Source organism: Littorina saxatilis, linkage group LG2 (genome assembly GCF_037325665.1).
Source record: "Littorina saxatilis isolate snail1 linkage group LG2, US_GU_Lsax_2.0, whole genome shotgun sequence".
NCBI classification, from domain to species: domain Eukaryota; kingdom Metazoa; phylum Mollusca; class Gastropoda; order Littorinimorpha; family Littorinidae; genus Littorina; species Littorina saxatilis.
The window spans coordinates 24,014,511-24,041,335 of NC_090246.1; the positions used below are offsets into that span (position 1 = coordinate 24,014,511).

Genomic DNA, 26,825 nt, shown 5'->3' on the forward strand with positions numbered 1-26,825 from the left:
TTGCGTTCAGTTTCATTCTGTGAGTTCGACAGCTTGACTAAATGTTGTATTTTCGCCTTACGCGACTTGTTTGTTTGTTTTGATTGTGTACATTATGGAAGAAATTGTAGGAGTTTTGAGCAGATATAATTGTTTACTTTCTTATGTTAATTGTTTTGTCAGAAAAATAAGCTCACATCTCAATGGCTTTGAGAGTAAGAGAAAGAAAGAATCCAGAATATGTGGCCATTTTTATTCTAAGCTCTTGCAATGATTGACTAAATCTTCTAAAACATAGATGCTGAAACTAGCAAATGGAAAAAACCTGAAGTTGAGGATATGACGGTATCGTTGTAAATATTTGACTCACATGCGAAGCAAAAGTGAGTCTATGTACTCACCCGAGTCGTCCGTCCGTCCGGACGTCCGTCCGGAAAACTTTAACGTTGGATATTTCTTGGACACTATTCAGTCTATCAGTACCAAATTTGGCAAGATGGTGTATGATGACAAGGCCCCCAAAAACATACATAGCATCTTGACCTTGCTTCAAGGTGAAGGTCGCAGGGGCCATAAATGTTGTCTAAAAAACAGCTATTTTTCACATTTTCTCTGAAGTTTTTGAGATTCAATACCTCACCTATATATGATATATAGGGCAAAGTAAGCCCCATCTTTTGATACCAGTTTGGTTTACCTTGCTTCAAGGTCAAGGTCACAGGAGCTCTTCAAAGTTGGATTGTATACATATTTTGAAGTGACCTTGACCCTGCACTATGGAAGATAACTGTTTCAAACTTAAAAATTATGTGGGGCACATGTTATGCTTTCATCATGAGACACATTTGGTCACATATGATCAAGGTCAAGGTCACTTTGACCCTTATGAAATGTGACCAAAATAAGGTAGTGAACCACTAAAAGTGACCATATCTCATGGTAGAAAGAGCCAATAAGCACCATTGTACTTCCTATGTCTTGAATTAACAGCTTTGTGTTGCATGACCTTGGATGACCTTGACCTTGATGTATTTTGGTAGGAAAAATGTGTAAAGCAGTTCTTAGTGTATGATGTCATTGCTATGTAAAGGTCAAGGTCAAGCATGTGAGTCGTATGGGCTTTGCCCTTCTTGTTTTTCTGGGTAGCATGAATATGTCACTGCAAACTTTCTCCAGAGATAACAGCTCAAATTCCTTTGAGAAAACGTCCTAAGGACAAATAAGTATACCAATTAGTACATGTTTTGCCTTCATAATTTGTGCAGAGCGCATGCTGTTTCGCAAGTTTGACATCTCTCATTATGGCGTGTCCTTCATTGAAGACATGTTCATGGACATCCCTCCCACATCCATACTGGTAAGTGGCTGCTGTTACGCCTTTGACAAAAACTTTGATGATTGATTACAACAACGAAAGTTGAGATGGTGATGGCTCAAATTGGCTTCCAAACTTAAAAAGAACCTGTGTGTTCTATTGTTCCTCATTGTTCACTCAGCTTTTGGAAACCAGTTCTGCTTCTCAACCTGACGCGGGAAAGGGCAAGTGGGCCATGTGAAACTGGAGTCAGTAGCCACGCATACAAAAACCTTGATTTCCAGGGAGCGCTTGGGCATAATCCAGTGCCTGAAATTATTGACAAGCTTCTCCAAATATTGTGACAGAATTAATTGAAGGCAACTGAGGTTGAGTTCTATAGCAATCCTGTACATTCAGACACTGAGAGTATTCAGTAGGGAGTCAGCATTTCAGGTGGATTCTAATTGGCACCGTAATGGAATTTTAAATATTTTTCTTTGTTCAGGTCACTGCGGAACGCTATCCTCGAAAAATCGTCCTCGCAATTCCAAAGAGAGGTAAGCTTATTATGGCCCTTTTGTTCTTGTTAAGGTTTTGAGTGTTAGGTTATCCATGTCAACCCTGTAGAGTACTTGAACAAATTAAAGATGTAGAATTGTGTGTGCTTGTTCAATGTAGTTTTTTATTTCTGAAGTAACAGATTTTGTTGTCTTCATCATAGTGAACAAGAAAACTTTATTGGTGCTGGCAGAGTAAAACATATGCTGTAATTGCAACTTTATAAATGCATGTGACACACTATGCGTAGTAGACCAAATCATGAATAACATTGTTTATAAATGCGACATGAGACGTTCAATCATTAAGCAGGCATCTGCTAGGCTAATAACGTAGCAAGCTTAACTTTTTTGTATTGACACTATTGTTTAGTGTTTCACGTTTTGCTTCAGCCGTTTTAGAAGAGGCAACATTCACAGATAAATCACAGTGATCGTTTATCATTATTTGTCAGGTGTGTGTCTTGATCATCCACTTTAAAGACCAATAGGTCAACATTCTTGTGAATATTTTGTTTTGACTAAAATTAAATGTTTCCAAAGTCTTTTAAGTAATCTTTCTTTTTCGGTGCTTCAAAGATCAAACGCCAGAGGAGGTCAAGCGCACAGAACAGTTTGCACTTGAGCTGATTGACCTACTAAAGCACAATCCGCACGGCCGTATGACCTTCAACAAGTTCATCCCCGCGTACCATCACCACTTTGGCCGTCAATGTCGTGTGGCGGACTACGGCTTCACTCGTCTCACTGATCTGTTTGAGAGCGTTTCACATGTTGTGGAGGTACGAAGGAGTCTCTCAGTCTCAGTGTACTGCTGTCTGGTTGTCTTGTTCGCTTTTATGAGTTGAACTCACTTCGGCTAGTTTCATACACCATTAATTTCAAGTCCTGTCAGAATCCTTCATAAAAAATTTCCTTTTACCCCAGATTTTGGATGACAAAGAGCAACTTTCCTCAGAATCCTTCATAAAAAATGTCCTTTTACTTCAGATTGTGGATGACGAAGAGGAGCGGATGATCAAATTGACAGCGCCGGAGATGCGCATGGTGCTGGCGGAGCAAATCACAGGCTTGCTGCGTGAGAGTCCCGGCATGACTCTACCCCTGGATCAGGTCTTGTTGACGTTCCAGCGACAGTACGGTTTCCCTCTGCGTCTCTCGGACTTTGGTGTCTGCGACGTCAAGGATCTGCTGGCCAAGATCAAGTACTGCGTCTATGTGAGCAGAGAATTGTTTGTCCATTATGGTCGAAAAGTTGTAGTTGTGGTTTTGTGTTCTTTTTGATGATGCAAAAGAACATGTGTGAAATAAGCAAGTATGCAGAGTTAAGTATGCGTATGTGCCTACCTGATTATTTGCACAGGTCTGCACACATATGCACACACAACTATTACAAATAGAATTTCTGCCATAAAGGGTCAGGGCTTCTCTGCATAAAATCAGGCACAGATGCCTTATCTTTTAGAAGACGAGCCAAGAGTAGTTGTTACCCAGAGGAAATTACAAAACAAGCTTCCGTCACATCTTTGTTGAAGTCCTTAGATGTGTACAAAGATACTCATTACATTGTTAGTGTGCAGAAAAGCTTGCTTCTATGCTGTATACGTTATTCGCAAAAGAGTATTCTGTAAGTCTTCAGGGATAGCAAAATAGAGACGGCATACTGAGATGTTCCTGTATGTTAAATGCCACCAGGTGGACACCAAGGAAAAACCACCAATAGTGAAGCTGCGACCCACACCGGAAATGCCTGCGCTGGCTGTGAATGTCATTCGGCTGTTGATGGACCAGAGTGGAGGTTGTCTCCCCCTCGTTGAGTTGTGCAGTCGCTATCGCCAGACCTTTGCTGTCGACTGCAACGTTCAGGAGATAATGGACAACCTTGCTGACTACGTGCAGGTAAGACTGAATTTATATGAGTGTGTGCCTTGTCTGTGAAGAATACCATGCTTAAAAGAAACAATAAGAATAACACACACAAAACATGTCATGAAAATATTCCCCAAATTGTACAGATGTACCCACAGTGTTAATTTGTAACATAAAACTCAGACTGAGAAAATCTTTTCTGTACACCAGATATCCACCGAAGGCGACGATGGCTCGGCATTGATTCGACTGACAGCACTGCAGATTCTGGGAAAGGACATCCGCGCCATGCTGAGGAAGGTGGGAAGCGTTCCCTTTGTCAAGGTCGGTCAGATCTACCAGGAGCATTACTTTGTGGAGCTGAAGCCTGCCCTCTATGGCTTTCCCGATGTTTCTAGCTTGTTGCGATCCCTGTACCACATTGTGAAAATAGTGGGGCGCACTGGTCGCAAGTTTGTGGAGCTGTCCCCAATTCTTGGCGATGGAAATGGTAAGTGTGAGAGGGAAGGGTTTTGAAAGATCTGTTCCATGCGAGTTGAATTTATCCGTTTTGATAGGGCCTTATTACAGGTTTTCTTTTCTTTTAGTTGATATTAGAGATTTGTTTAATTTGTTTCAACGACAAAAAGGAAACACTTTGGGGATATGGTTTAAAATAAGGATACAGCCTGGTGGAGTTTAAGTTTCTTTTAAAATAAAGACATGCCAGGTGGCAGCCATAAGTTTAATAATATATAAAACATTGCCGGTGACAGACATAGGTTTGATTTTTTAACAGTAGTACATTCCATTTTTGGGGTGATTATATGAGAATCTTACTTTTGATACTGATTGTATGAGGAATTATCTTGTACCAGTCAAAATTGTCAACCACCCTTCTAAATGTGGAGTCCTGTTTAATATGTCTTCTCCTACCTGTGCAGAGGATGAAGAGATGGTTCAGCTGAACCGTGTGTCGAGCGTCAGCAGGTACGACGACCCTCTGTCTGCCCCTGTGCCTTCAGGTGTGCCCTCGCCCAGCCTCATGCCCAAGCAGAACTTTGTCACACCTGACCTCATGGACTTCAACAGCGCAGGTAAGTGATACATTCTTGCGGCTGTCATCTTCACACTGTTTGCTTGCAGGTACCTTCCTTTTCAGGTAACCCATATGGAAGCCATCACGGACCTGTCCACGCTTTTACATTGAATCGAGCCATTCTTTATCTGGAACGTATACCAAAATTCAACGGCTGGGCTACTTTCGGTGCAGAGTGAACATATTTTGTTGAATTAATTTCTTAACTGATACCAGTGTCTCTATGCTAGATTTTATTGAACAAACAAACTGACTGCATGCAGCACAGCCAGACTGTTGATTATATTGAACAAACAAACTGACTGCATACAGCACAGCCAGACTGTTGATTTTATTGAACAAACTGACTGCATGCAGCACAGCCAGGCTGTTGATTTTATTGAACAAACTGACTGCATGCAGCACAGCCAGACTGTTGATTTTATTGAACAAACAAACTGACTGCATGCAGCACAGCCAGGCTGTTGATTTTATTGAACAAACAAACTGACTGCATGCAGCACAGCCAGGCTGTTGATTTTATTGAACAAACAAACTGACTGCATGCAGCACAGCCAAGCTGTTGATTTTATTGAACAAACAAACTGACTGCATACAGCACAGCCAGACTGTTGATTTTATTGAACAAACAAACTGACTGCATGCAGCACAGCCAGACTGTTGATTTTATTGAACAAACAAACTGACTGCATGCAGCACAGCCAGAACAAACAAACTGACTGCATGCAGCACAGCCAAGCTGTTGATTTTCAGCATGTGTTGATGTGGAAGGATGATCCCTTGTAAATGCCCTGGAGAATGTATGTTGAATGGTGTGAGCATATTATTTGTTTGTTTGTTTGTTTATTTGGTGTTTAACGTCGTTTTCAAGAGCATATTATTACATTTCATTATTATTTTATATCATTTGTCTATCAGAGTGAGAACTAGACTCCTGTATAGAAGTTGTGCATCATTGTGCATGAACATGCTGGTTTTGAAGTCATTTTTATCTTCTTTCAAGGGTATATGATATGACTAATGATAGCTGTATGTTTTATTTAACTTGCTAAATCATGTCTGTTTTTTGTGGGTTTTTTTTTCAGACTACTTGGACATGTTTGACCTGTCAGCGGAGGAGAAGAAAGGTCTACGCACACCCCTCTGTCGCACCCCCACCACCATGCTCCAGTCGGAATTCAACTCTGGACCCAGCCCCACTCCTCTCCAGCCCTCCCCGGATGTTTTCCCTGGAGACGTACCCCTCACCTCCCCTTTCCCCCCACCTCCTTCTTTCCCTGTAGACATGCCACCCCCCAACTTTGCAAGAGGTCTACAGCCTCCTGAGCAACCCCTACCCCCTCTGTCCAGCTCAGCCCCTGATACCAACAGACCTGCCTTTCCGTTCAACTCTGCCCCACCCCCAGCACAAGACAGCACAGGGGCACTAACACCTGCTTCCCTGCAGTGGAAAGAGAGACTGGAGGGAGGTTCTGTGAGCTTCACCCCTGAGCAGCTCAACAACCTCAAAAGCATGGGACTGCTGAAGAGAGAAGGCACCGAGGGTGGTCTGACTGTGACGGATTCCAAAGCCCGCCCTGTTTCTGCCCCTACCTATGAAACGTCAGGGAATGGCCAACAGCAAACACTACCAGGGTCTGCCGCTGTCACAAAACCAGCGCCAGAAGGTGCAATGCCAGGACTATCTGTGAATGGATCGGTGACGATGATGACGGAATCTGCAGAAGCTGCCGTCACCTTTGCGGATCCCTGTATCATTCAGTCGTCCCTGTCTGTGGCACCAGGTTTCAGCTCTCAACCCCTGTTCAAGATGCCGCAGTTTGGCAATGGCCAGTTCATGGAGTTTAAGGTACCTGCCATTGGAGGTTACAAGGTCCCAGGTCTTCCAGCCTCCTGGGATATATCTGCTGGAGAAAAAGGTGTGTTTTCTTTCTTGTTCTAATACTGTACTTGTTTTTGCGCTACTAGGTGGCATGTATTGAAGTATGAAATTTCATGCAGATGGTCATTTCCTGTTGAAGCTCAGAGCTTGCATAGTGTTAGCATGAAACTGTATTTTGGAGTCAGTTAACATAATGAGTTTCTTTTATTGTATTTTTTAATTTTTAATCAAAAGAGGAAATGTAAGTTAGTGATCAGGTGTACAAAACTGATTATATTTAGTTCTGGATTTGAATTTTGATTATCAAGCATTTGTTTGGTGACAAAACATTCAAGTTATATGCTGTGCTGAATCTGTTGTTTCAGATGTTTCCAAACAGTCTTCAGAGGAGACGGCCAACAGCTTGGTAAAAGCATTGAAAGCGTCACTGAACCTGTCAGAGGATGGAGAAGGGGACATTACACAAGCAGCCCCCACCTGCACCATGAGCTCTCTACATCCTTCACTTCAAGGGACATCCATGGCAGCTGCTTTGGGAATGGTGTTGAAGGATACATCTTCTTCTTCAGTTGACAATGACGCCTCACCAGCTGCTCCTGTCAACCACAGCGTGTCCCTTCTGGAAAAGTCAAGCCAGTTGCACCAGCTTGTCTTGACACAAGCTGGGAATGCTTCATCATTAGCAACAGCTTCAACCTTACATGGCAGGGATGCTACAGCTGCTGGTGTTGGTTCAGCGGACTCGGGTTCTTCTGCTCCCATCCCGGCCAACGATTCCTTCTCCCTAGATCAACCCTTGGACACCAGTTCCACCAGATCTGCTCGTTCTGAATCCAAAGGCTCGCAGGGCTCAGTTTCTGACACCACCTCTTCAAGTCCGTCCCCTCGCAAGAATCCAAGGCGAGCGAAAATTGCAGCTAAGTTTATGAACCCTGGCTCTGGCCAGTGATGTAGGTTAGTAAAGACTTTGATGATTGGAGACGAAAGCGTTATTGAGCACTTTTGAATGTTACACATTGCAAAGTTTGTGCATTTTGAGAGTTGGCATCGGTGTAGCCATGATAGTTTTTTTTTGTTTCTTTATTTATGTATGATGTATGTGGTGTTTAGTGTGTGTCGGACCCAATTTGTCTAAAAATAGTAAAATCATTACTTGTGTGACATTTGTGAAAGAGCTTGTAAAAATGTAGGTATTAGGCCTTAACACTTTCGTGACGGGATGCGACTATATTAGTAATAGCGCTGCAACGCCCACGGACGGGAAGCGACTATTTTAGTATTAGACATACAAGGTACACGACTCGTGATTGCTTCCCGGTTTTTGAAGCTTGCAAATAAATTGAGTTGTTTCCCTTGATACACTTGGCGTCCCCTTCTGCCATTTGCAAATCCGCCTGATTTGTGTGCGTTTTTGAGGAAAAAAAATGAATCAAAGGCGAGCCTTGTCTCGGGAGGAGATTCTTCGGATGTTGGACCTAGAGGATCCCGTAGAGCATGATTCGGACGTATCGTTTTCGCCTCACGAAAGCGATACAAGCAGTGAAAGTGAGGAAGAAACAGTCCCGTTGTTGCTAGTACGAGTCGGCAAACTACACGTGGTTGGCGGTGATACTGCTAGACGAACATGTATCTCGGAATCGTGCAGGAGCTATGGGGGCGTGGCAGCACTGATAACAATGGATGGCTGGAGCCTTCAAATCCTTTTGGAATTGTTCATAGGTGTACAGTTGGTACTTTGTTGTGAAAATGTGACTTATATTCAATATGGATTACCTAGACATCATTTGGTGAGTGTTAGATCTACAGTTTTGTTTCATTTGAGTCAGGATGCTGTGAGTGAATGCGTGATTTGCTTGTTTTTTTCTTTGTACTGTCTCCTTATTTCTGTGTACAATGTTAACAATATTTCAGCTAATTCATAGGTTTTACACCTTGTTTGGTTATAACATTATTTATAATACTTTCTGTTAAAAAATAACTTTTAAAAAAAGCAGTAGAAAATAAAACACACACAAAAAAACGTTAAAAAACACAAATTATCCCCCTTTCACCCCCCTTTCACCCCCCTTTGCTAAAACAAATCGCGTGACAAACTTATAAATAGCACGACTGAACTGGGCATCCATTTTTGAATTAGTACACACAATTTGGTGGTGATTGGACTTAATTCAAGCTTGCTAGACAGATTTCTTTACAGTTACTGATTTTTGGGAAGTTTCTTGGTGGCAAGCTTGGGCAGGCAGGACGTAAACGCCGTGGCAGTGCTAGTCACAATAGTGTTAAGGTTTGAAATGGGGTAGCCGTACATCTGATGTACAACAACTGTGCACCCTTGACAGTTGAGCTACGGAAGTAGACAGTGTACATACTCGAACTCTGTTTAGTGTTACTTGTGCCTTTACTTAATTTAACGCTGGTGATGGGTTAGACCTGGTCTACAGACATCACTTCATATTTTGTTTCTTGTGCTATTCAGATGTTCTTAGTATTGTTCATATCTGAAGTTGTAGGACATTTTTTTTTACATTTTGCCTTTGAACTTGAAGGCATCTGAAAAGTTGATCTTGGATGAATTCATAATTTTCCTTTTGTTCGATTTGTTGGTTGCCTTTGTACGTGTTTCTGAAGCAAATACAGTACATTGGTTATTGTTTTCTCAAACGGTGTTGAAGCTGTTGTAGAATGTTCAGTTAAAGAGACATCTGTTGAGCCTTCTATCAGCATCTGTTTAGCCTTTATTGATTTGTATGAGGACGGTATTGTGAGCTTGTGTAAACTTGCTCAAAGTTAAAAGTTACACTATTTTTTTCTCAGTATTTTCCCTTTAGTTGGTTTAAACAAGGAAGTTGATTTCACATAGCCCGTTTAAAGTAAGTGTTGTGAATGTGTCATTTTTTCAAGCATGTACATTGACTGTTTTGTGACTAAATGTATATAATGGAATTCTTGCAGCAATGTACTAGTTATTTCCTACTTTTCTCTCGTTTTGTCATTTTGGTTACTTTTTTCTTTGGTCAGTAATGACATTTAGAAGTTATTGTCCTGACCAATTATTTTTCTCCTATAATTGAGTAGCGATCAGGAAATAGAAACACTGCCTGTATTATGTGCCTGTAACAGTAAATCGTGTGTACTCTGCCAGTGTCAATGTCATTGTTAGTAAACGCAGTTGTTCTGATGTTATTTACCTTTACAAGCGGTAAACAGGGCTCGGATTCCCCCAATCTGTTTGTTAAAAAAGTTATGATTAAGTTGAATGTCTTGTATAATTGTTCCCTTCTCTCGCCCCCTTTTCTGTTCCTCTACTTTGACTGCCCATAAAGCTAAAGCACTGACTTCATAACCTCTTTATTTTCTGTCTCAATTTGTGTCTTTGAACTGTTTACTACTCATAACCCATACATTTTATTTCCTAATTTTTGTTGTTGTTGTTAAAAAGTTTACAACAGGATCTATGACAGACCTATTTCCCAGCATACACTCGCTGAATTATAGGATTAGAAGCCCGGCTGATAGAGGAGGTTAGGTAGAAGCTAAGGGGTAACTGATCGTTCTGTTCTGAGAAGAAAAAGGCAGTTCTTTCTGTGTCGGTTCATGCCAGCAATAGAAAACGACGCAAGCTCTTGAGTTTGCCACAGACAACGCACGCCACGCTGATGTGGTGCCGATACTTGCCAAATATATGATTGACGCAAAAGCCACTTGGAGACCCAAACAAGAATGCTTGGGGAGGGATTGTTTATTGAGATTTGCACTTTTGCTCTCGTTCACACGAGAGTGCCAGATTTGTGAGAGGGATTAATGGTTTACACTGAGTGTATTCCTAGGAGCACAGGGCTACAAGAATTGTACCCTATGTGAGTGTTCAGTTGATGAGCGTTCTTTTTAATCGAATCCTCTTCTACAGTTAGCAGTTGTGCAAGTAAATAGTTCCCAATTGAATTTATATATTTCGATGTATGCATGTATGTGTTTTTGTTTTATATTCGATGTTGTGGGAACATTTTTACTGAAGTAACTGACTCAGTAGCTGGGGATGTGATGTTTTTGTGTGTGAGCCCTACCAGAACCATTCTTCAAGCAATTTTGAGGTGGAATTCTGGTTAGGGTGTGGTAGTCTCCAAGGATAGTTTTGCTATGGCTGTAGTATGGGCCAGTTTGAGGCTAGCTGTCTGGCTAGGAGTAGGACTCCTATGTGCGGTTTCAATTAAGTGGCATTTCAAAGAGTTGGCGTAAGAGTGTTGTTTCCCCCTGCGGGTGAGGGGGAAGAATTTACTCGATGCTCCCCAGCATGTCGTAAGAGGCGACTAATGGATTCTGTTTCTCCTTTTACCCTTGTTAAGTGTTTCTTGTATAGAATATAGTCATTGTGTGTAAAGATTTTAGTCAAGCAGTATGTAAGAAATGTTAAGTCCTTTGTACTGGAAACTTGCATTCTCCCAGTAAGGTCATATATTGTACTACATTGCAAGCCCCTGGAGCAATTTTTTGATTAGTGCTTTTGTGAACAAGAAACATTTAACAAGTGGCTCTATCCCATCTCCCCCCTTTCCCTGTCGCGATATAACCTTGAACGGTTGAAAACGACGTTAAACACCAAATAAAGAAAGAAAGAAAGTAAGAGTGTTGTTGCTTCTAAGGCCGCAGAGGTTAGAACTCAAGAGAGTCTTTGGTGTGGTTCAGTTACACTTACAGAGAATTATATTTGCTAAGAAAGCAGAACGACAGCAGCTCCAGTATGGAATGATCTGGTTCTTCCATAATGCAACTTACCCCTGCTTAATCCTCCTCCGAAGTCGGGCCTTCTGTAACGTTTCATTGCAGAAGAAATTGTAGCATTGGATGTGTGTCTTGGTGTAGAAAAAAGGTCCCATAATGATTTTGATTTTTGATTGTTTGCCTTAATTTATTCTGAGTTATCGTCTTTGTGCAGTAATCGGGCATCAGTGGATTTTTGTGTGTTTTTGTGACGACTGCTGAGTAAAATCTTCTATTTGAACTCTTACTGGCACGGTTGGCCTAGTGGTCGTGGGGTTAGTGCTAGGACTGGTTGGTCCAGTGTCAGAATAATGTGACTGGGCGAGACATGAAGCCTGTGCTGCGACTTCTGTCTTGTGTGTGGCGCACGTTATATGTCAAAGCAGCACCGCCCTGATATGGCCCTTCGTGGTCGGCTGGGCGTTAAGCAAACAAACAAACAAACAAACAAATATTTGAACTCTTTCTAAGATGAAATGAAAGAGTGCTTAGTTATTGGTCATTCTACTCTATATACCTTGTTTTGTTTTTAATTCTAAACAAATCGAGCTGTTAAATGTAGGAAACATGCCGCATTGTCATGGACACATTCTAGAGCATGGTTAATAAGCAAGAATTTCACTTAAACTTTTGTTCCAAAGAATCGGAAAAACAATCCTGACTGATTTTGATTTCTTGTCTTTTGTGTTTTCATTACAAAGGTCATTTGTTTTCACTGGTGCTGTTCTTTCTGCTTTATTTGCATCTCTGTGTGTCACCATTTCTGTCTGCTCTGGAGCAAAGAAACATTGTTCTGTTGTAACATTGAGTAAAGCTGGTGTACATGATCGCAAAAAATGTGTCGCTGGTGTGTGTGTGTGTGAGCTTGTGTGTGTGCGTGCTCATAACTGTAAGGTTTGTTAGATCAATAGACACGCAAGATCATTTTCGATTTCAAACTTTTTTTATTTAAAAAGTTGCAGTCAATTAAAATGCATATAGTTAACACCTTCCTGTAGGTTCACAGATGCAAGATTGTCCTCAAATCCACCACCAGTCAGGTTCTGTAAACATTTAAAAATACAATAAACACGCACACACACTCACACACACCCACATTATATCAACCCGGCATATTTGACCTCATGAAAAAAGTGGAATAGACACTACTTCTGCGGTCCAGGAAAGAAAATACAACCAGACAAAATAACTGGGAAAACAATTTACTGATATCGTCTTCTTCTGCGTTCGTGGGCTGAAACTCCCACGTACACTCGTGTTTTTTGCACGAGTGGAATTTTACGTGTATGACCGTTTTTTACCCCGCCATTTAGGCAGCCATACGCCGTTTTCGGAGGAAGCATGCTGGGTATTTTCGTGTTTCTATAACCCACCGAACTCTGACATTGATTACAGGATCTTTTTCGTGCGCACTTGGTCTTGTGCTTGTGTGTAGACACGGGGGTGTTCGGACACCGAGGAGAGTCTGCACACAAAGTTGACTCTGAGAAATAAATCTCTCGCCGAACGTGGGGACAAACTCACGCTGACAGCGGCTAACTGGATACAAATCCAGCGCGCTACCGACTGAGCTACATCCCCGCCCCAATTTACTGATATAACCCAGCTGTACTTTGCAAAACCATGTGTGCTTGTTCTGCTGCAGGGGAAAGCAAGCTTTGAGATAAGGCTTATAAGCAGAAATAATAAAATGTGGCTCAAGTTTTCATACCATTTTGACACAGATGACCACAGGGGGTTTCACTTGGCTGAAGTGAACAATGGGAATCTTAGGCTTTGGTCTTTCCTGGTCAGAGAACAAAAAGAAAAACCCAGAAATAGAAACGATGAGAATTACACAAACACAAAAAAGTCATACTTATGCTTGCACAAACACATAAAATTACACTTGTACACATAACCCCTTCCCCCCACGAATATATCCACACACACACACACACACACACACACACACACACATGAATAAGATACAAAAGAAGGCATCACATCAGGGCTGGTTGATAAACTAAAAGAATACCTTGGATTCTTCATAAGTGTAGTACTGCTTCCTGATTTTCTTCTCATCAACATCACAAAACATCTGCACCTGTGGATGCAAAGAGCATTAAAGTCAAAGATATACACAAATCATTTCATATTAAAGTTGCCCATGTCAGACAAAAGTATTGTAGAGTCTGAAAGGCAAGTGCATGTCACAGATCATTCTATAATCTGCCAATTTTTGTGAGCACTTCAGAACTTTGGCAACATTTCATGATTTAACTGGCACCGAGCCAAAATTTGTTTGCCTTGATTGTTGAGTGATTTACTCGTGGGTCTGATGCAGACCTTGGAACCCCTGTTTTGCACTTGGTGTATTCTCAAGCAAACTTGGTGTATTAAAAAAAAAAAGGAACATACTCTACACATCATTTGAACATCAATGATTCAAACATGTTTCACACGCGTCCGTCACACTGTTAATTAAGTTTACCAACACATTTAAAATAAAAAGCTTCTTTCAACGCTTACTGACAAAAACTGTAATCATGTGTCAAAATACTGGATCAGCTTCCGGATGCCTTGTGAACAAAAGTAGTCTAAGAATATTTCTTATCGTATTTTATCCCACTGGCCCTACTGCTCGTATTCTAGACAGTCATGCGTAAAAAATACGGCGAAAACGTATGGGTTCCCAGGTCTGCTGATAGCTCAGTCGGTAGAGCACTGGACGTGTGATCCTCCGGTCTCAGGTTCTTCTTCTTCTTCTTCTGCGTTCGTGGGCTGAAACTCCCACGTACACTCGTGTTTTTTACACGAATGGAATTTTACGTGTATGACCGTTTTTTTACCCCGCCATTTAGGCAGCCAAACGCCGTTTTCGGAGGAAGCATGCTGGGTATTTTCGTGAACCCACCGAACTCTGACATGGATCACAGGATCTTTTTCGTTGCGCACTTGGTCTTGTGCTTGCGTGTACACACGGGGGGTGTTTGGACACCGAGGAGAGTCTGCACACAAAGTTGACTCTGAGAAATAAATCTCTCGCCGAACGTGGGGACGAACTCACGCTGACAGCGGCCAACTGGATACAAATCCAGCGCGCTACCGACTGAGCTACATCCCCGCCCCGGGTCTCAGGTTCGAAACCAGGCTGGGATGGACACTGGTCAACTTGAAGTGAATATGACTCGGATAGTATCCATGCCCAACCCCCACATCACCGCTGTGACACATACAAAATTGTGGTCATTCCGCTAGAAGTACAGGTGGTTGATTACACCCTCACCTTGACCTGGTTGTTAGGTGAGAGACTCCGAAAGAATCGTCTTCCCTGCTTGCCAGCGCTCCAAATACTGAAGTGTGTGTATGTGTCAATCAGTCTGCGTTGAATGTAGTCCATCCGAACTGTCCATATTGTCTCCCTGAAAAATAAAGACGGTCCATCATTTAAAGACAAAACTGGTTGAGCTGTTTGCGTGTGTGTGTGTATTTGTGTGTGTTATTGTGTGTGTGTGTGTGTGTTATTGTGTGTGTGTGTGTCTGTGTCTGTGTGTGTGTGTGTGTGTGTGTGTGTGTCTGTGTGTGTGTGTGTGTGTGTGTCTGTTTGTGTGTGTGTGTGTGTCTGTCTGTATGTGTGTGTCTGTGTATGTGTGTCTGTGTCTCTGTATGTGTGTGTGTGTGTGTCTCTGTATGTGTGTGTCTGTGTGTGTGTGTGTGTGTGTGTGTGTCTGTGTGTGTGTGTGTGTGTGTGTCTCTGTGTGTGCGTGCAGGTACAAGGGTACTTCATATGTGTTGCTTTGACAATTCAAATACCGCAAGTTTTAAAACCATGAAATAAAAATCATTTACACACGCATATTTTAAAACCACATGCATCTGCATTACAACCATTAACACACCCTAACAGACTTAAAAACCTTCCCATCGAATACAAACTTACTCCGTAATGGAGAAAGTTGTAGCATGCGGATGGTAGCGGTACATCAACAGGTCTCTGTCAACTCTCACCACCTCCCCTCCTAGATCCAGGTGACGGTAGAAGAAAATGAGATCTTCTGGAACACCCTGATGATGAAAAATACATAACACAATATTTTGTGGCACTAAAATTACATTGAACACCCAATTTTGTTGGTTGATTTTGCATGCAAAAAGATCTGTCAACATGAATTTAATTGAAGTATTTAAGCAGAGATGTTGTGCAAATGAACATTAACTGAGCACAAAGAGTAGTATATATACTTTATAGGGTTTGTTGCAGCATCTTTTCTTTGTTTAAAGAGAACAGCTATACCCAATAAACATGCCAGAACTGGGCCACTGCTGGCTTTTTGCTGGCAAGTTTGGTAAAGCTGGCCATAAAAAAACCAACACTGGGCCAATTATGGTTTGCCAACAAAGGCCCAGTTATGGCTTGCCATCACTGGCCCATCTCTGGCATTCCAGTAATATTGTCGGCCAGTAAAATGCCTTAATTGGCCCACTGTTGGCACGCCATTGGTGGCCCAGTGCTTGTTTGCCAGCATTGGGCCATAGGTGGCGATTTGCTGGCAATTATAGGTGGGTTTTTGCTGGCACGCCAGCAGTGGGCCAATGCTGGATAATTGCTGGCAAGAAGATCTGCGACAGCACAGCGGTATGACTTTCTCACTTGGAGTGACGTAATGTACAAACAAATGTCGAAATATCTTGACGTCACTCGTGATGATGACGCATTGTCAACTAAATCCGGCCCGCGGTGGTTCTGCAGATGTCCGGTTATTTGTTTTGCATTCAACTTCAAGGAATTTCCAAAGCACCTTCTTCGATTTCAGTACGCGTCCGATCTCCTCCGGCTAGAAGCAAGCGTGGTGAGTTTCACAAACAGTTGTGTGAGCAGGTCGTCGCAACGGCGTTAGATCTAGTATCTTCTTGTTCTTTTCCTCCGTTGTCGGTCTTTTTTTCAACTTTCTTCTGCTGGACGTTTGAGTCAGTTCGCAAAATATAATAGACTTTAAGAAGTCGTCCTCTCTGTAAGAAAGAATCTGCGCGCGCACGCGCGTGTGTGTGTGTGTGTGTGTGTGTGTGTGTGTGTGTGTGTGTGTGTGTGTGTGTGTGTGTGCGCCCGCGCGCGCGGTTGTGTGTGTGTGTGTGTGTGTGCGCCCGCGCGCGCGGTTGTGTGTGTGTGTGTGTGTGTGTGTGTGTGTGTGTGTGTGTGTGTGTGTGTGTGTGTGTGCCTTTTTCCTTTCTTTGTGTGATTGAGTTTGTTTTGTCTCTGTCAAAAGAAAAGCACCATAGGCATTACCATAAGCTTACTTGTAACCAAACAAATTGCATCTTGTGAATGTTGACATTGAGTATGTGTCTATTCACTCCAGGACAAAGATTTGTGCAAGTGTCTGACTGCCCAACTGGATAAGATGCAGATCGCCTGGGTCTCAGTTCAGTTCCTGAGAGAAACGCAAGAGAGCTGTCCGAGACAACGTAAGCTTCGTAGGTTAGATCAAAATACATATTCCTGTTGACCCCTTACTTATGCTTGGCATTTTAGTCAGTTCAGAAAATATGATAGATTACAAGAAGTCGTCCTCTCTGTGAGAATGTCTCTGTGTGTGTATGTGTGTGTGTGTGTGTGTGTGTGTGTGTGTGTGTGTGTGTGCGCGTGTGTGTGTGCGCGTGTGTGTGTGTGAGCGCGCGCGCGCGCGTGCGTGCGTGTGCTGTTTGCTTGCATGCCTGCGTGTATGCTTGCGTTTGTTTGGTTGTTTGGTTGTGTGTGTGTGTGTGTGTGTGTGTGTGTGTGTGTGTGTGTGTGTGTGTGTGTGTGTGTGTGTGTGTGTGTGTGTGTGTGTGTGTGTGTGATATGGAATAATGAATTAAAACCAACAAAACTCGTTTGCTTTCATGTTTCAAGAGGTGAACGGCAGGAGGACTTGAGAGTTTCAATGGCTTACCGTAGGCTACGACGTCAGGACAAAGAAAAGAAGCGTTATCTCAACGTTGCGGATGCGAACAGAGAAATGACAGAATCAAGACAATCCTACGGAGGTTTACTGGGAAGTGAACAAGAAACATTCCTGCCTTTGGTCATCATGTCTCGAGTGTGAAATTTAGAACGCTGTACAAATAAAATAAAACAGTGAGCAACTGAAAACAAAGCGTACGTTTCTGTAATGTTTCGGTAATGAGTCGTTGCTGTTTGGAAGCTTTACATTTGTTTTGTTTTTAATATATATTACTGTATTGTTGTTGTGCCCGCTATAACTGCGTTGATGACGATATTCTGTCAAAACCACTGCCTTTACTTGCCAGATAAGTTACACGACAAATGTGATTAGCATTTCAATTGCATTTTACTGATGAATTTGATAATTACGCATATGCATATTGCTAATGTACAGCTTGACAGCATTGCCCTTTGCTTTATTTGCGCACGTCTTGCCGCCAGCATGGGTTGAAAAGTCCATTGATGTGCTGTGTTTTGTTATTGTTATTACATTCACAGTAAAAAATGACAAAACAAAGCATATTTATAGACTTCTAACAACCATCTATGGGCTAACAAGACTGTGCAGATCGAGTACATGAATAGAGCCGTCATTCTATCCGAATCAGTGGTATTGGTATATTTCCTGCAACTTATTGGCATTTTGCTGGCAATGGTAAAGACAGAAATATGGCATTTTGCCGGGCCAGTTGTGGCCCGGTAATTTCAGCAGGTAAAGGGCCATTAACGGAAAATATATGGAAAAAAGTTTTTTTTTATATGGAACTAAAAACCTGCAAAATGCTGGCAAAATGCTGGCGAAATGCTGGCAAAATGCTGGGTTTTTGATGGCAAGCCATCAATAAGCCATCAAATAAATGATGGGTTTTTGCTGGCAAAATTCTGGCAAAATGATGGCAAAATGATGGCAAGCCATCAAAAAGCCAGCAAATAAATGATGGGTTTTTGCTGGCAAAATTCTGGCAAAATGATGGCAAAATGATGGCAAGCCATCAAAAAGCCATCAAATAAATGATGGGTTTTTGCTGGCAAATTGCTGGCAAATTGCTGGAAAAATGATGGCAAGCCATCAAAAAGCCAGCAAATAAATGATGGGTTTTTGCTGGCAAAGTGCTGGCTTGCCAGTGATGGCCCATCAATTTGCCAATGTGCATACGGGTAATATGCCAGCATTGGGCCATAGGTGGGCCTTTGATGGCAGTAGTTCTGGCAACTGGCATTGCCATCAAAACGCCAGCAGTGGCCCAGTTCTGGCATGTTTATTGGGTAGCTGCTGACTGTGTGTCATCACATATCTGAATAAAACTCCGTCAAGAAGAAACCAGCAATCGATTTCAGAAGTTGAATGAGACCAAAATTTTACACGTGTTAGATGGGTGTAAAGCAAGCTCCTCGCCCCAAAATGTTAATATTTGCAACTACACCTGATGCAAAAAGTCATAAGAGCAATTACATTGTACTTTCAAATAAAGTTTGAAAAATGATCTGTGCCATACCTTCCCTCCCTCATCAAAGCCACCGACTTTCTCAAAGACTGCACGTAAACAGTACCAGGTGGGCATGATAACAGTTGGTCCATGAGAGGTGTAGATCTGAACAAATCAAAGAACACAAAATGCCGATGAAGTCATCTAATGAAATGTGTGTGCAAATACAGTGGTACCTACGGGAATGTGAGGCACCCCTCCAATGAGGATACCTCCCAATAAGACACAGCGCTAGCTATTTGTTTCCTGTTCCTTTTCTTTTATGTTGGCCAAAACATATCTGTCATGAAAGGACACCTGCGATATAGGGACACTTTTTCCTGGTCCCAAGGGTATTCTTTCAATCCCTGCCGGTACCACTGTAGATCAACGGAACATATGTTTTTCTTTCTGCTTTACACTATTTTTGCCTCATTAAATTTATTTAAGAAATAGGGAATTTAAGTATTACTTAATCATTCAAAATGTAAATTTTAATGTCTTTTCAGCAATTGGCCACACACATTTTCTCTCCCGCAAACCAGTGTATAATACTATAAAAAAAAAAAGTACATGAGTGTGTTTTTCATGTTAGTAACACTCTACTCTCAATATGGAAGGCAGGAAACCTAGGATACTCTTCATATCCATGAACAAGTGTACACTAGACACTGACATTACCTGTGAGTACAGTTGCTTAGGAGAGATGATGTTTGCCCATTCTGTAAACCGTGCAGTAGAACCCTTAGGTTCACGATGGAACTGACAGCCAACTATCTAAAAACAAAGACAGCTCTGAATTAAATTTTGATAACAGCAAGACAAAATCAACAAATAAACGAATTTTAAGAAACAACAAATACTAATTTGCAAAATAAACCAATCAAAGAAATCAACATGCTGTTTGATTCATTTCATTAACCTTTTCTCTGTATAGTCACATACATGTGCATTAATTTCTACAAGAAATAAAAAGCATACCTCTTCAGTTTTAACATAAAAACAAGCAACATTTTTGATCAGGAAATCTACTTACAGCTAAAGGATTAGCCAGAGCTGCTTCATACTGACAGCTCACACGCTCAGCATCCATCACATCATCCTGTACCAAGACAAACACATCCATCACATCATCCTGTACCAAGACAAACACATCCATCACATCATCCTGTACCAAGACAAACACATCCATCACATCATCCTGTACCAAGACAAACACATCCATCACATCATCCTGTACCAAGACAAACACATGCATCACATCATCCTGTACCAAGACGAACACATCCATCACATCATCCTGCACCAAGACAAACACATCCATCACATCATCCTGCACCATGACAAACACATCCATCACATCATCCTGCACCAAGACAAACACATCCATCACATCATCCTGCACTAAGACAAACACATCCATCACATCATCCTGCACCAAGACAAACACATCCATCACATCATCCTGCACCAAGACAAACACATCCATCACATCATCCTGCACCAAGACAAACACATCCATCACATCATCCTGCACCAAGACAAACACATCCATCACATCATCCTGCACCAAGACAAACACATCCATCATATCATCCTGCACCAAGACAAACACATCCATCACATCATCCTGCACCAAGACAAACACATCCATCACATCATCCTGCACCAAGACAAACACATCCATCACATCATCCTGCACCAAGACAAACACATCCATCACATCATCCTGCACCAAGACAAACACATCCATCACATCATCCTGCACCAAGTCAAACACATCCATCACATCATCCTGCACCAAGACAAACACATCCATCACATCATCCTGCACCAAGACAAACACATCCATCACATCATCCTGTACCAAGACAAACACATCCATCACATCATCCTGTACCAAGACAAACACATCCATCACATCATCCTGTACCAAGACAAACACATCCATCACATCATCCTGTACCAAGACAAACACATCCATCACATCATCCTGTACCAAGACGAACACATCCATCACATCATCCTGAACCAAGACACACACATCCATCACATCATCCTGTACCAAGACAAACACATCCATCACATCATCCTGTACCAAGACAAACACATCCATCACATCATCCTGTACCAAGACAAACACATCCATCACATCATCCTGTACCAAGACGAACACATCCATCACATCATCCTGCACCAAGACAAACACATCCATCACATCATCCTGCACCAAGACAAACACATCCATCACATCATCCTGCACCATGACAAACACATCCATCACATCATCCTGCACCAAGACAAACACATCCATCACATCATCCTGCACCAAGACAAACACATCCATCACATCATCCTGCACCAAGACAAACACATCCATCACATCATCCTGCACCAAGACAAACACATCCATCACATCATCCTGCACCAAGACAAACACATCCATCACATCATCCTGCACCAAGACAAACACATCCATCACATCATCCTGCACCAAGACAAACACATCCATCACATCATCCTGCACCAAGTCAAACACATCCATCACATCATACTGCACCAAGACAAACACATCCATCACATCATCCTGCACCAAGACAAACACATCCATCACATCATCCTGTACCAAGACAAACACATCCATCACATCATCCTGCACCAAGACAAACACATCCATCACATCATCCTGTACCAAGACAAACACATCCATCACATCATGCTGTACCAAGACAAACACATCCATCACATCATCCTGAACCAAGACAAACACATCCATCACATCATCCTGTACCAAGACAAACACATCCATCACATCATCCTGCACCAAGACAAACACATCCATCACATCATCCTGTACCAAGACAAACACATCCATCACATCATCCTGTACCAAGACGAACACATCCATCACATCATCCTGCACCAAGACAAACACATCCATCACATCATCCTGCACCAAGACAAACACATCCATCACATCATCCTGCACCAAGACAAACACATCCATCACATCATCCTGCACCAAGACAAACACATCCATCACATCATCCTGCACCAAGACAAACACATCCATCACATCATCCTGCACCAAGACAAACACATCCATCACATCATCCTGCACCAAGACAAACACATCCATCACATCATCCTGCACCATGACAAACACATCCATCACATCATCCTGCGCCAAGACAAACACATCCATCACATCATCCTGCACCAAGACAAACACATCCATCACATCATCCTGCACCAAGTCAAACACATCCATCACATCATACTGCACCAAGACAAACACATCCATCACATCATCCTGCACCAAGACAAACACATCCATCACATCATCCTGTACCAAGACAAACACATCCATCACATCATCCTGCACCAAGACAAACACATCCATCACATCATCCTGTACCAAGACAAACACATCCATCACATCATGCTGTACCAAGACAAACACATCCATCACATCATCCTGAACCAAGACAAACACATCTATCACATCATCCTGTACCAAGACAAACACATCCATCACATCATCCTGTACCAAGACAAACACATCCATCACATCATCCTGTACCAAGACAAACACATCCATCACATCATCCTGTACCAAGACAAACACATCCATCACATCATCCTGTACCAAGACAAACACATCCATCACATCATCCTGCACCAAGACAAACACATCCATCACATCATCCTGCACCAAGACAAACACATCCATCACATCATCCTGCACCAAGACAAACAAACAGCCTTAACTCCGCTTCTGTTCATTTCCATTTAATATATCAATGAAAACCAAACAAGTATGTGTCATCAATCAACACAAGTGAAACGAAAATATGTACGTATGTGTATTCATTGGGAGACAGGCGTCCTCACCACACCCAATAACTAATTCAGACAAGTATTGACTGCACTTAGAAAAACAAAGGAGTAAATAACATGAAGTTAACATAAGGGTCAGGATCAAGATGACAACAATTACAACCAGAAAAGCAAAACAAGAGAAAGGAGATGGGGTGGGAGTGGCTCCTTCTCCTTTATCTCTTTCTTTTCATGTACCGTACTTTTCGGACTACAGGTATAAGGCGATACTTTTTTCTTTTTTATATTTAGTCAAGTTTTGACTAAATATTTTAACATCGAGGGGGAATCGAAACGAGGGTCGTGGTGTATGTGCGTGTGTGCGTGTGTGTGTGTGTGTGTGTGTGTAGAGCGATTCAGACTAAACTACTGGACCGATCTTTATGAAATTTGACATGAGAGTTCCTGGGTATGAAATCCCCGAACGTTTTTTTCATTTTTTGGATAAATGTCTTTGATGACGTCATATCCGGCTTTTCGTGAAAGTTGAGGCGGCACTGTCACGCCCTCATTTTTCAACCAAATTGGTTGAAATTTTGGTCAAGTAATCTTCGACGAAGCCCGGACTTCGGTATTGCATTTCAGCTTGGTGGCTTAAAAATTAATTAATGACTTTGGTCATTAAAAATCGGAAAATTGTAAAAAAAAATAAAAATTTATAAAACGATCCAAATTTACGTTTATCTTATTCTCCATCATTTGCTGATTCCAAAAACATATAAATATGTTATATTCGGATTAAAAACAAGCTCTGAAAATTAAATATATAAAAATTATTATCAAAATTAAATTGTCCAAATCAATTTAAAAACACTTTCATCTTTTTCCTTGTCGGTTCCTGATTCAAAAAACATATAGATATGATATGTTTGGATTAAAAACACGCTCAGAAAGTTAAAACAAAGAGAGGTACAGAAAAGCGTGCTATCCTTCTTAGCGCAACTACTACCCCGCTCTTCTTGTCAATTTCACTGCCTATGCCGTGAGCGGTGGACTACGAGTATACGGTCTTGCTGCGTTGCATTGCGTTCAGTTTCATTCTGTGAGTTCGACAGCTACTTGACTAAATATTGTATTTTCGCCTTACGCGACTTGTTTTCCACTTAAAATCGTGGGGTCGCCTTATACACGACGTTGCCTTATTCTCGGATAAAATAGGTTTCACGAGCACTGTGAACTTGAAATCAATGAGCAACTAACAACCATTTAACGGGTGGGGACCGTTCGGGTGCCATGTCAGCAGCGGCTTTCATGAACTTCTTTTGTTCAGACTCTGAGGGTTCAGATTTCTCTGGATTTTCTGGGAGTGAGAGTGACGACGACGACGACGACGACAACGAGTGACGATTGAGGTACCGCTGATCTTCTTCCCTGACTTTCTGTTTGAAACGGTGTTTCGTGCCGATTTTGAGCGGTCGCCATGTTTGATCATTGATGTTGTTTTTTGTTTTTTTTCCTACGTACGATGTTTTTCCTCATTTTTTTCTTTCTTTTTTTTCTTTCATGCCGTCGCCTTATGCACGACACCATCGCCTTATCCATGACATCGCCTTATTCTAGGGTTTTTTCAGTTTTATTTTTAAAAGTAGGGGGTGTGCCCTATACACGGCAGCGCCTTATAGTCCGAAAAGTACGGTATACAATTTCCATGCATGCCAAACTGTGCACACATGTGTACACTGATGAGAGCATTGTCAGATTTAGACAAGGTAAGAAAATATTGTCAAACTTACAGCATCCAGAAAGCACAGACACTTGCCACTGCTTTGGGCAACAGCCCGGTTCTTAGCATAGCCAACTGGAATACAAGAAAAGCAAATCAAAAGTGTTTTGAATTGAAACTTTTTTCTTTCATATGAACTTTCATAGCAGACATTGCTTCATGGAAAATATTGTTGACTGTTTTTTAATAAAAGAAAAACAACTGTGTTTCTATGTCAATTGTTAACTTCCGCTTATTTATCTTTCCAAATTATGCAACCTAGCCAATGGGGCAGTTGATAATAATTACATTTTAATTTAATCTTCAACTTTTTTTATTTTTATTTAACAGCTCATCTTTTTTTCTTTTCTTTCTAACGGGAGGGGTGGGGGGGAGGGGGGCTGGTGAACTCACTGACCTCCTCTTGGTGTGTCATCATCATGTCCATTGATTACAACTGTCACTCCCTTCTCTTCAAGTCGCTCCTTCCACTTGTCCAAGATTTCTTGGGTTTTGTCCTTCAACAGAAATTCTCTGCATGCACATAAAGGGTCATGTTTACATAAATATGGTTTCCCTGAGATCAACTCAGAGATTTCTACCACTGCAAGTATCACGTCAAAAAGCTTTCTTTTGTTTGAGAATAGAACTCAATCTATCCACGGAAAAAGCGCAAACAAACCATAAAACAGATTAATCTAATAATTATGTCTTCATTAGCTGCAGTACCCATTGGAAAAACATTATAAAAAAAAGAAGGAAAGGACTGAGCTGCTGGGAATGCCGATTTAAAATTACAATATACTTATACAAGAACCTGTCCTTTTAAGCAATCATATCTCTCAAAGAGAACCCATAGTGTATACATGTCAGTGTGAGTCTGTGACCTAGTATACTACATCAGAAAGCATATCAATAGACCCTATCGGTATTCCAAGCTCTCGCAAACTTCAACGCATAGCAAAGCATGTGGTACAGCTATCTCGTGCTTGCTGCGAAAGCTGAGGTTAGAAATTCTCGCAACGTTCAAAGCACAACAAAGATCATGTCTCGCGGACATCTCGCGAGAGCTGCTCTAATACCGAAAATGTCTATAAAAATCGAGGTGCATACCTTGCTGCCATCATTGTAGATGCTGAGTTCCAGGCGACCAGTAAATGACTGACCGGCTACTGACAGCAAGCACTCCTCCAGGTAGCGTTCCCCATTGTGTACTGGTGTGATTATGGACTGAACTCACACAACCGTACACATATTGTACACACACACACACACACACACACACACACACACACACACATACATATATGCACACACACACTCACACATACATATGCACACACAGACACACACACAAACACACACACACAGTGACACACACGCACACACACACGTACACGACACACACACAGTGACACACACACAGTGACACACACACACACACACACACACACACACACACACACACACACACACACACTCTTGAAATCATTGTTACTTTCACAAAATACAGTTTCATGTTTGGGGACATTTGAATTTACACAGACACAAATCAGATGCATTGACTTGACATCGTGTTGGCCAACACCTGCTGAACATGTACGTGAAAACAGCCAACCAAATGTAAAGAATGGCTACGGGCTTAATAAATCTAAGTACAATGAATTGTTAAGTTCAACTTCACAGTTACTTCGTTTCTTCCATTGTATCGGGTAATGTTTAATTTTACCGTTGAAAATGACATAAATAACAAGAAATGCAGAAACGAAAGAAGGAATTCTTACCACGTCGGCCATTTTGCGAAGGGACAGAACGCTCGGTAAATATCGTTGTCTGAATAAGCAGCGGAGTTCTTTCCCTTTAACTGCAGAATGCGAACTACCAACCACTTCCACACCCGAACTCCCTCCCCCAGCCATTCCTGGCTCCTTTCTCAGTTTTGAGTTTACGCAGAAAGAAAGCACACAATCAGAACGCGTTATCATCAGACAGACAGACAGACAGACCGCATTGAAGACAGACAGACTGACTGACTAGCGGCACACAGTGAGCACAACTGATGACTCTGAGGACACACTGACTCGGAACTGATATCCAGTACTACACGGACGCATGCACGCACGCACGAACTCACACATGCATGGCATGCGCGCACAGTAACAGGCTCAGGCACAGATACACACACACACACACACACACACACCGTGTGACACACACACACTGACAGTACACACACCGTCCACACACACTGACAATCCGCAAAATTAATTCTTTGAAAATTGCTAGCTCTTTACGTAGGGCACCTATATAGGATGTTCCCGTTCGGTGAGCGTTCAAATGGAAGGGTGATTGTACTGTGTGTAAAAGCCTGACAGTATCTGTGATGGTTTACG

At 41.9% G+C, this 26,825-nt stretch overlaps 3 protein-coding genes and 1 long non-coding RNA gene across 4 annotated transcripts in view; 3 read left to right on the top strand and 1 right to left on the bottom strand.

The window, feature by feature from the left end:
- LOC138958548 (meiosis regulator and mRNA stability factor 1-like) overlaps positions 1–10,092 on the top strand; it is a 34,037-nt gene extending 23,945 nt beyond the window's left edge. The window contains exons 16-24 of the mRNA XM_070329746.1: positions 1,245–1,336; positions 1,782–1,833; positions 2,413–2,615; positions 2,824–3,051; positions 3,529–3,732; positions 3,913–4,192; positions 4,626–4,778; positions 5,866–6,699; positions 7,028–10,092. Of these exons, the coding sequence (XP_070185847.1) occupies positions 1,245–1,336; positions 1,782–1,833; positions 2,413–2,615; positions 2,824–3,051; positions 3,529–3,732; positions 3,913–4,192; positions 4,626–4,778; positions 5,866–6,699; positions 7,028–7,611 (2,630 nt within the window). The 3' untranslated portion in view covers positions 7,612–10,092. The remainder of the gene's footprint in view (positions 1–1,244; positions 1,337–1,781; positions 1,834–2,412; positions 2,616–2,823; positions 3,052–3,528; positions 3,733–3,912; positions 4,193–4,625; positions 4,779–5,865; positions 6,700–7,027) is intronic.
- Positions 10,093–12,325: 2,233 nt separating this feature from the next.
- Positions 12,326–26,247, bottom strand: LOC138958549 (queuosine-tRNA galactosyltransferase-like). The gene is made up of 12 exons (XM_070329747.1): positions 26,217–26,247; positions 25,546–25,662; positions 24,851–24,950; positions 24,464–24,528; positions 19,888–19,953; positions 19,533–19,628; positions 18,882–18,977; positions 15,343–15,467; positions 14,689–14,824; positions 13,438–13,506; positions 13,132–13,206; positions 12,326–12,463 (listed from the first exon to the last, which is right to left on the bottom strand). The coding sequence occupies exons 1-12, from the start codon at positions 26,226–26,228 to the stop codon at positions 12,383–12,385; spliced, it is 1,038 nt and encodes a 345-aa protein (XP_070185848.1). The 5' UTR covers positions 26,229–26,247; the 3' UTR covers positions 12,326–12,382.
- Positions 15,697–18,119, top strand: LOC138955988 (uncharacterized). Its single transcript, XR_011452456.1, has 2 exons — positions 15,697–16,878; positions 17,293–18,119. It is a non-coding gene; the product is annotated as an uncharacterized lncRNA (long non-coding RNA).
- On the top strand, positions 20,472–20,951 carry LOC138957227 (uncharacterized; the record flags this gene model as incomplete). The annotated part of the gene is made up of 1 exon (XM_070328379.1): positions 20,472–20,951. A coding segment is annotated over one exon (480 nt), but the record flags the coding sequence as incomplete, so codon positions are not given.
- Positions 26,248–26,825: the final 578 nt, after the last annotated feature.